Source organism: Anoplophora glabripennis, unplaced genomic scaffold (genome assembly GCF_000390285.2).
Source record: "Anoplophora glabripennis isolate ALB-LARVAE unplaced genomic scaffold, Agla_2.0 scaffold2, whole genome shotgun sequence".
NCBI classification, from domain to species: Eukaryota; Metazoa; Arthropoda; class Insecta; order Coleoptera; family Cerambycidae; genus Anoplophora; species Anoplophora glabripennis.
In genome coordinates, this window is record NW_019416325.1 from 1,933,885 (window position 1) to 1,944,426 (window position 10,542).

Sequence of the window (10,542 nt, forward strand, 5' to 3'; positions counted from 1 at the left end):
AACATCGCCATTTTTTTGAAAATGTTGTCACTGCCGTTCTTGGGGGTGAAAATTCGAAAAATTTAGAATTATTCAAATTTCGTGGCTGAAAACGTACATAGGTATTGTATTTTTGAAACCGAGTGAGTTGCGCAAAACTAAATGTGTACAGGACCGTGCGAAACATCGCCATAATTTTAAAAATGTTGTCACCGCCGTTCTTGGGGGTGAAAATTCGAAAAATTTAGAATTATTCAAATTTCGTGGCTGAAAAGTTATGTATATTCCGTAGGAAAAATTACCAAAATGTGAAAGTGCCCAAAACCATTATAAAAATGTTCAAGTATACGTTTTCGGGTCATAGTAACTAAATACTGGTTAATGTTCATCACAGTTAAATTTATAATAATTTAGTGCATATTACACGTACGTTGTTGGAATTAAAATGGTTTATTTGACTTTACAACTAAACACAAAGTAACATGGATTAAACTGATTTTTATTGATAGTATATTCTGTTTTTAAATAACGCATACACGTAGCTAAACCTTTTGTTGCTGTAATTAAATGGTTTATTTGGCTAAACTAAAGGATTTACTTGAATTAAAAATAATAAATAACAAATAAATCGTTTATCTGTTACAACTAAAGTCGCGGTTGAAAGTATACGAATTGATAATATATCACGTCACTTTAATACATTGCAATACTATTTTGTTGTTGTAATCCAGGAATTTATTTACCGCTAAATGCAACGTTTGAGAGACTAAAATGATACTAGTTGATAATATATCTTTTTAATATGCCCAGATATCTTTTGTTGTTGTAATAAAATGGTTTATTTGGCTAAAGTATTCGTTTATTACAACAAAACACTGGTAATGGCAGCAGCTAATATACTGATACTGGTTAATAATGTATTCTTGTTCATCATAGTTAAATTTGCAATAGTTATTGAATGTGTTAGTTACGTTTTAATACTTTAGACTTTAATAAAATAAAATAAAATAAATGCAATATATATTTTTATGTTATTAACAAGTTTTGTAGATGTAAACAAGTTATTCTGAAAGAAACAAAACGGTAATTTTGTTCTAAATAAATGAATATCAGTGTATATTACATGCAGAAGTTGTTGATTAAAAAAATTCCATTATAAAACACATATTTCGGCATGCCTGACGGTATTGACGTTGTATAGACAAGCAATTCCTTGGATATTGTGTTGTGTCCTGTAGAGTAGATTACGTTTTGTACAGCTTATTATCCACAACGATCTCATTTCCTTACCCAAATACACGTCCCACACCCCCGCCGTGATATGTCTCTTTTGTTTCCTTATTTTCTTTATCGCCCTTATGTCGACGTACAAAACACCTTGTCGTCGGCTTGTCGGAAGGCGGGGACGTTTTGCGAGATTCAATTTCCCATAAACGAACAAATTTCTGTGAAGTTTTCATATATTCCCCTGGTCTCGCGTGGCTTTGTGCACGTTCAACGTCGAAATTAAAATTAACAGAGAAACAGTCGAGTTCCGTGCGATCGCGAAGATTTTTCAGCATACAAATAATAATCGGCGACCCCTTCTCCACGCAAATCGGTGATCTTCGAGTTGGCCGTTATTAAATACCTGCCTTATTCGCTTCAAAAGGTATTTTTAGATTGGAAATGTTAAAAAAAAGAACGGCTTCAATCGTTCGAGCTGTAGACAGGTTCGGAGTTGCAATTCCGCGAATATTCCGGAATAAATGACTTATTACAGAACGGAATTGGCGAAACGTCAAACTAGAATGAGAAAGACCTTTTCCATTATTAAAGCACAAGTTCATGAAATGAAATCACAGTGTTTGTTAATGAATTAAATTCGGGATTGAATGTCTCTCAACTAGCAACTGCTGTGTATCATTTGATAAGAAATTTATTAATTTCTCCCATTTCGGTTCGGTCGCGGTTCGCAGCGCGCGGTGGGTTCTATTCAGTAGAAATAATTGTTAAAATAAATAGGAACAGTTAATTACTTCGTATACGGCCATGTCCTGAAGGACATCGTATATAATGGCACTAATGTAAATGTAAATATGACTTTTATGTCGGGTCGATACAAAAAGCTTTTTTCGGTGGATTAATGGATGTTTATTTATTTCATTGATGTTTGATATTAGCCCAAGTGCTTCGATCCACTACATTAAGAAAATGGAACTATTTTTGTCTTAATTAACCCAGAAAAACGTTTATTAATAATAAATATACTAATTTATTTGAATACAAATTAATGATTGGCATTTGATTACCGGTGTTGTTATAGCGGTAAATTTACTATTAATGTTTCAGTTTAGCTGATACGAATATGTGATTTATTCTATTACGACTTATATTAATAAAATTCATTACTTAGTTATAGTCTTTCCGGTATCAATTGAAAACCCAAGAGGTTGACAGTATGTACCAGGTTCGGTCGCTGACGGGGCAACTCGGCATTGAAAAATTTGAAAAAAAATGCGAGCGCGAGCAAACGAAACACAAACACAGCTGCATTGGGCTACTGGGCAATAAATTTCAGCTGTTGATAAGTGGTTGACAAATTGCCCAGCAGTGCAGTGCAGCAATGCGGAATTTGGTTTGATTCAGGTAATTTTAATTTATTATAGGCACCAACTATTAATCATTGATATTACAATTGCGAAAGGGATAAATACTATTATTACAACATGGCATTTTGGAGACGGGGCAAAACGAAATTTACCATCAATATAATAAAATTGTTGTGGACATAAATAATTAAAAAAAAATATGTTGTTGCCCAAATGAACATATAATAGAAATTTTATAGACATATACAAATTATTATAATTTTTTACCTTTAGCAGAAAACTTTTTTAGGGACGCCTATGGAAGTTTTTTTATATGTTCAACTGACTTCGGAAAGACTTTACTAAAAATTTGCTTTTTGTTGTAATAAAGTACGTATTTATTTCATAATTCGTATTTCAAGTTATCGTTTCAATATAATCCAAGATTTATTTGGTTGCAATTTATAGCAACCAAATTTATTAGTTACGTATATTAAAAAATTTAATTCAGAACTTCATTACTTATAAACTGCTCTTTGTTACAGTAAACTATTTATTTAGTTCAGCATAATTCATTAACTTACAGTTGTCATTGATGGTTTTGCAGTTATTATTTTTTTTACGTTGCTTTATCAATTTCCGAGATTAATGACTTAATGTACTGTCATATAATATTGATCTGAAACTAATTGACTTTGGAATACATTTCCATAAAACCATTATTGCCTTTTTTTCAGTGAACAAACATTTAAAACTAGATTAAAATATTTGTTACTAGATCTTTTTCTTTTAATTAACTGAGAAAAACTATACAATTATTGGTTTATTTTAATCGTTATAAATATATGATTTATTTGATTACGATTTGTAATAACCAAATTTATTAGTTATTAAAATTTACAAAATGAAAATGTTAATAGCTACGAATTTGTTTTTTGTTACATTAAAATATTTATTTTTTTCAACATAACTTGCTTCCGTTTAATAAATTGCAGTTAACGTTTCAAAACTGATATAATTTAACGATATATTTGTTTACGATTTATAATAACTAATAATTTGTTTGTTTTAATATAATTAATTTGCTTATAGTTAATAAACAGGTATTACCTTGCCAATCCTTGATTGTTTTACAGTATTTTGTGTTTTATATTGCTTTGTCCATTTCAAAAATTAGTGACTTGATATACTGTCATATAGTATTGATCTGAAACTAAATTGGCTTTAGAATACATTTCCATAAAACCATTATTGCCTTTTTTTCAGTGAACAAACATTTAAAACTAGATTAAAATATTTGTTACTAATTTTTCCTTTAATTAACTGAGAAAAACTATAAAATTATTAATTTATTTGAGTACATATATTTTGTCAGTACTGGTTTATTTTATTCGTTATAAATATATGATTTATTTGATTACGATTTGTAATAACCAAATTTATTAGTTATTAATTAAAATTTACAAAATGAAAATGATAATAGTTACGAATTTGTTTTTTGTTACAAAAAAATATTTATTTAATTCAACATAACTTGGTTCCGATTAATAAATTGCAGTTAACGTTTCAAAATTATATAAATTAACGATATATTTGTTTACGATTTATAATAACTAATGATTTATTTGTTTTAAATATAACTCATTTGCTTAAGTTAATAAACAGATATCGCCTTGCCAATCCTTGATTGTTTTACAGTTTTTGTGTTTTATATTGCTTTGTCCTTTTCAAAAATTAGTGAGTTAATATATTCTCATTAGTATTGATATATAAATAAACGAACTTTCGAATACATTTCCATGAAACCAATGATACCTTGTTTCAGGAAATAAATATTTAAAACGAGTTAGTTTGGAAACTGGATTAAAATATTTGTTGGGAATGACAGAATATTTATAAATGTACTCATGTGGAAAAATGACATTTTTATAATGTATAGTGTTCATCGGGAAAGACTCTAAAATTTGGATCCGGTCCAGTTTCGCCCGACTGTGACGCAGTTTTTTTTCTGGCTTTTCAATCACCCCGAATAAGAAGAGTGTAATATTATGAAACTCCCTCTAAACTCTTGCCAACTTCCATTATGCGAAAGACAACTATTTATTCCGTCTGTCATAAAAACGTCTTAAATCAATTTTATCACTTGTTTTTCTTGGTTCATTTTCCATAATTTTACACGAATTTGAATACATTTGCGGGAATACATTATTCCACTCTAACATTGCCGCAAATTTTCAACGGGCGCCCACAATTTGCGCAAGCAGAACGTACTTTATAAAACACACTCTGGCGACATTTCACATTCGATTTAATACAATTACAGTCTCACAATGCTTTTACGCCTATGCATATTCATATCTCAGCCGAATCGCTGCTCGCAGCCCTGCAGGATTATTTTAACCACATCTTCACAATACAAGTTACAATAAAAATAGTAATGCGTTTGATGGAATATTAAACGCCAGTTATCAAACCAAAACAGAACTGATATGTAGTATCTCGGAATATTGTAAGTTTTCTTGCAATTTCCATTGTCACTTTTTACCTTTCTTTCGAATGGTTTTACATTAATAAAATGCCTTATAGAGCAATGATGCCATTATAATGTTCCACTACTACCGTTGGAGTGAAATAAGTGAGAATTAAAGTTAAGAGCGTTAAATTACTGGAATCTGACTTATACGAACAACGTTTGATAATCCGAACGCTTTTGTAATCTTCCGTTCGGATTATCGAGGCTGTACTGTAATTTTACTAATGATCAAAACATAAAGGTAGTTTTATTGTCTATACATTCATCTGTACAACGTACATATTATTAAATGATGCATAGTAATTAAAAATATGGCGAATGCGCTGGTTATAAAAATAATATAATAAATATTGGATGTTTTGAAGTTAATTAGAAGGCCAGACAATTGAAAAGAGCACAACGGCTGTCGAGCAATGTACAGGGTGTTAGAAGGTTAGAACTGCGTGCGTAGAATACCATAAAATACAATGTTTATCACTTTTCTGAACTAATTTATGCTAAATTCTAAAAACTAATTAGCGTTGTAATAAATTTGAAATTCGATAAAATTCATATCGAGCAATGTGACAACGGCGCGGCGGATAACACGAGATACTAAGCTGTCCAGCTTTACGCAATTCAGTTGGTATCTGGAATCGGACCGTGTATGAGTGTTTTTTGCGTACCAATATTTCCTTTTCTTGTGGTGTTTTCCAGCGAGTGCGCGAATATTGGATTCGAACAACTTTTTTGTTCATTTATGATTCCTCTATCTCATGCTGGGGTAATGGCAGTCAGACTTCTTACACCCTGTATAACAGTGACGATCACTTTTAGATTCAGTTTGGTGCGGAACTTTTTGGAACTGTATTTATATTTGAATATTTTTCTACAAATTGTCTGCCTGGCTGTCACTTTCATTGACTCGGAGTGTGATATTTCGCTATTTCGTGGAAGTTACCCGGCTTTTTATGTACGTATATCATGTATGCAACACGTTTGTAGGCGTTGCAGACGTGGTTTCAGAAATTAATTTAATTTTACTTGTACTTCGGTGCCAAGCGAGCGCCATTCTTTGTTCACTTCCCTGAAAACTTGTTATATTCAGTGGAGGACATTCACAACACTTTTAAGGATTTTATTGCGCATAACAGCCCGACCTAGATCCCGTTTTTGAAAACCTCTGGGCTTCAAGATAGTGTTGCTTTTATTTTTATTGCAGTTTAATATGAATGAATGGTATTGCGTTGTGTGTTTATTTTAGTTCTCGCTCAAGTGCCGGGAATTGCAATTCATACACTCGTAGCATAAATAATACAGTTTTAGTACCTAAAACCTTCTCCATGACACCTCACGTATTCAGTTTTTTCATTAAATTTATTTCGTTTCTGGTTTTTATCCTTAATTTTGTTATACAGGGTGTCCCTAAAAGACCCACCACCCCCCTGATAACTTCTCAAGATTGAGATAAAAAAAAGTTGTAGCACATCAAGAGACTAATATTCTGGTAACGTTGGTTTGACCTTTTGAAGGTCCTTTGGAGGTCATTCCCTTTTTTCTGTGAATAATTTGACATAAATATTTTAAGCAAAAGATTTTGAATGACAAATTAGATAGTGACCTTGGACTTGACCTTCACTACAAGTTGCAAGGTCAAAGTAAGGTCAACTTAATATCAAATGCAATGCGCTATTTTTTATGCCAGGAACCGATACAGCAGCTAGTTTTACGTCGGAATTTGAGATCAAACGACTTTTCCAGGCTATACCCTTGCAGGTGATTTGAAGGTTAAATTCATTTTGCACAAAAAGTAATTGATATGAAAGTAATAGAATTTAATAGACGTATTCAAAAACTATTAATATGATCTTGATAACAATTTTGAAATTGTTAGGTTGATAATTGAAATTTGATGATCAGTGGCCCTGATATCTAATCAACTGTCATGTCAATTTGAAGGTCACCATCTGATTTGTCAATGAAAATCCTACAAATGGTTGAAATATTTTTATCGAGTTATTCAGAGAACAATAATTATGACCTCTAAATGACCTGTAAGGACATAAAATTTAACGTTTTATCGATTATGGACATAGAAAATAGGATTGTTCCATTTTCAAGTTGGTCTTGGATTTGACCTTGAAACCCTTTTGGGACACCCTGTATAACATCATTACAATTTTTCCTTCTAAATTATGTATTTCCATATCCTTCCTCCAATGTTGTTTACCCACCTGCTAAATTTATATGACTTCTATTTTAATTCAAACAAAGAATATTTCGGAATGCAAGGGAAATATATATCCGCTATTTCCAATAGTAAGATCACGTTCTTCCCTGTCTTTTATTTGGGTTTCTCGCAGTCAGAGATATGGATTTCTATGGAACTTATTAAAAATTATAATATATTCCACAGATTGGAATATCCGAGTTTCCTTGGTAGGAACACACAGAGCGGAAATAGACTTTTAAATCATGTTAACTTCAATATAATTATTTTATGACTCCGTGTAGACTTACCCGAAAATGTGCCCGACAGAATTGGAAACTGCGTTAAATTTCGAAAAATTCGAAAATTAATTTTCCGTCTGTATAAGTTACTTAATTTTCCGTCGCGGAATATACATTGCATGAGCCGTATCCTCTGTATGCCTAGATCGGGCGAAGCTCTACCATATTTAACCCATCTTTCTCTCTAATGATTTAGTTAATTAATAAATTGTCAGAAACTGATACACGGAGCGGGAAACAAGAATCCTATTAAGCGCAGAAAACGTTGTATTATGTATAATCTTGCTGTGCATGGTACTTTGTCTGTGATACAACGCGTCGGATGATCTTGCCGCCACGAATAATAAATCTGTTCTAATTAATAATCGCACATGCATAAAATTACCAGGTTATCAGATTAATTAAAACCGCTTATGCCATTTGGGGGTGGATTAAATTGATTAAAACCTTGTCCATTTCGTACAGGGCGTTACGTTTTAGGATCGCCTACAAATTTCAAAACTTTAATATGAGCAGCTCGTACATGAGAAGGGGCCAGCTTTTTAGGGATGAAGTATTCCGACCATATTTCCTTCATTATTTTAAAAATATTGCGTTCTTTTATGTCTTTTTGGGAGACCCTGTATATATACATGTATATATATGTATATATATGTATATATGTATATATATATATGTATGTATGTATACAGGAGGTTATTCTTGGGTCCAATTTAAGAAAAAAACTTCATATGAATGTTATCCGAACACCCTGTATATATATTTTCACATTATTCATATATTGTTTTATAACAATTCTTTANCTCTAAATTATGCGACGCCGTATAGTTCCTGAACGCCGGAAGTCGAGTACAGATTCATGTAAATACGTTATAATGCCCTAAATGCAATATAAGGATGAAAAGCCGACGAAATAACGTGAACTCTTAAAGAGAAATGAGACGTGACACGGAGAATAAGAAAATTTCAGTCCAGGGCCACCTCACCTTAAGCCCATTCACAGCTGCTTCCTTTGTTTTATTCGGCGAACGTAACACACCGAACCTTATTCGAGAATAGAAAATAATGTTAGTTGTTTTAATTTCGTGGTGCCGTAATTAGAGGCGTGTTTAGTTGCAATGCCGTTTTAATAACAGTTTTGTGAAACAGAATGGACTTTGCGGGCAAACGTCCGTTGTACGTATATAGAACGACCTTTCACAAAACCTCTCGTGAGTTATGTGTGAAACGCGAAAATTTTATTTAAAACAAAGTTGCGGGGAACAGAAGTTAGACGCATGTTAAAATGTAACTTCAGCTAATAACGGCTATTCGGTCTGCTGGACGTTGTATTATCCCTTACAGAGTCCTCACAGCATCCTTACGCCATTGGTCAATTAAGAAATATTATAATTAATAACTAACATTTATAAATGTTTTGAAAGGTTACGTTAAAATTTGAAAATATCGAGCGTTTCCTGTAATTTCTTTTGATGTGGTGCACAAGAAAGTAGTACATTTTGAGTGTATTGGATCGTTTCGCGTTTCTCTATTTGCGTCGCAAAGTTGTCGATTAGTTTACAACAAATGGGTACTTACGGAGTAATTCATCAGGCTCTGCCAGGAAAATTGGATTTCATTAATGTGAGATGGAATCATGACGACAAAGTTGAGAGCGTAGGTATTTACAACTCCTTTATGTACGTAGAACAATTCTGCGTTGATCCCTGGAATAAAGAGAAATTATATACAACTGTATGCACCTGTACACTGGAGGTTTCGTAATTAATCATATTCAGGTCGCTGATTCCAGGAGATACCTGCTGTTTGTGTTTTGGAAGAAATAAATAATCAAATATAAAACTCAAACCCATTGTGGCGTCCCTAATTTTAACGATCTCTATTGTATTTGTATTTTGGAACGACGAGAGAGAAGCTTTACGGCCTCCCGAGCAAATTAGAAGCCTTTATTTTCGCAAATTCGACAATGGAAATGAAATTTCTTTCATTCAAAACTGTGGCGAAAAGTTCTCAAAATTTTATACAGCTCCTGAGCTCGTTATCGAACCATGAAACTGAAATGTATTTGTTTTGACGTTTTATATTTATAATGTAAACTGTAGCAAAATCACTGAATTCAAAATTTTTTCTGTCATCACTGAACTTATATTTTACTTGACATTATGTTTTCAGCAGATTTGTTAAAGAAATTAAATTTTTTTTATTCAAAAGTATGGCGAAAAGTTATCAAAATTTTACGGAGCTAAACTCGTTATCGAACTATGAAACTAAAATATATTTGTTTTGGCGTTTTATATTTATAAAGTTAAATTGAAGTATTTGTTTTTATATTTTTTGAACAATATTTCTATAAATTTCCTACTTTTAAACATGTAAACTGTAGTAAAATCACTGATTCAAAATTTTGTCTGTCATCACTGAACTTATATTTTGCTTGTTTTCACCAGATTTGTTAAGGAAATTAAATTTCTTTTATTCAAAACTGTGGCGAAAAGTTCTCAAAATTTTACGGATCTTTTGAACTCATTATTATTGAACTACGAAACTGAAATATATTTGTTTTAGTGTTTTATATTTATAATGTTAAATTGAGATATTTGTTTTTATATTTTTGAACAATATTTCTATAAATTTCCCACGTTCAAATATTCAAAACTGTAGTAAAATCACTGAACTCAAAATTTTGTCTGTCATCACTGAATTTATATTTTGCTTGACTTTGAACCGAATGAAACTTAAATACAATTTTTATGATACTTAGAACGTAATTTTTTTAATACGTATTTCAACGTTAAGTAATATTTCTATTAATTTCCACTCAAAATTGTAGTAACTCAAATTTTACCGATCTTCTGAATTTATAGCCAAGCTGTGAAACTAAAATACGTGTTTAATGTTTTCTGTTTTTAAAATTTAGTGACTAACATTTCAAAAGTTTTAATGTTTCTAAAAATTTCTTTGATTCAAAAC

At 31.6% G+C, this 10,542-nt stretch overlaps 1 protein-coding gene across 1 annotated transcript in view; it reads right to left on the bottom strand.

The window, feature by feature from the left end:
* The window catches only part of LOC108916123 (tyrosine-protein kinase Dnt-like), a 58,369-nt gene extending 48,944 nt beyond the window's left edge, over positions 1-9,425 (bottom strand). The window contains exons 1-2 of the mRNA XM_018722326.1: positions 9,422-9,425; positions 9,151-9,278 (exon numbers count right to left, since the gene is read on the bottom strand). Coding sequence (XP_018577842.1) covers positions 9,151-9,278; positions 9,422-9,425 — 132 coding nt within the window. The remainder of the gene's footprint in view (positions 1-9,150; positions 9,279-9,421) is intronic.
* Between the last annotated feature and the right edge of the window lie 1,117 nt (positions 9,426-10,542).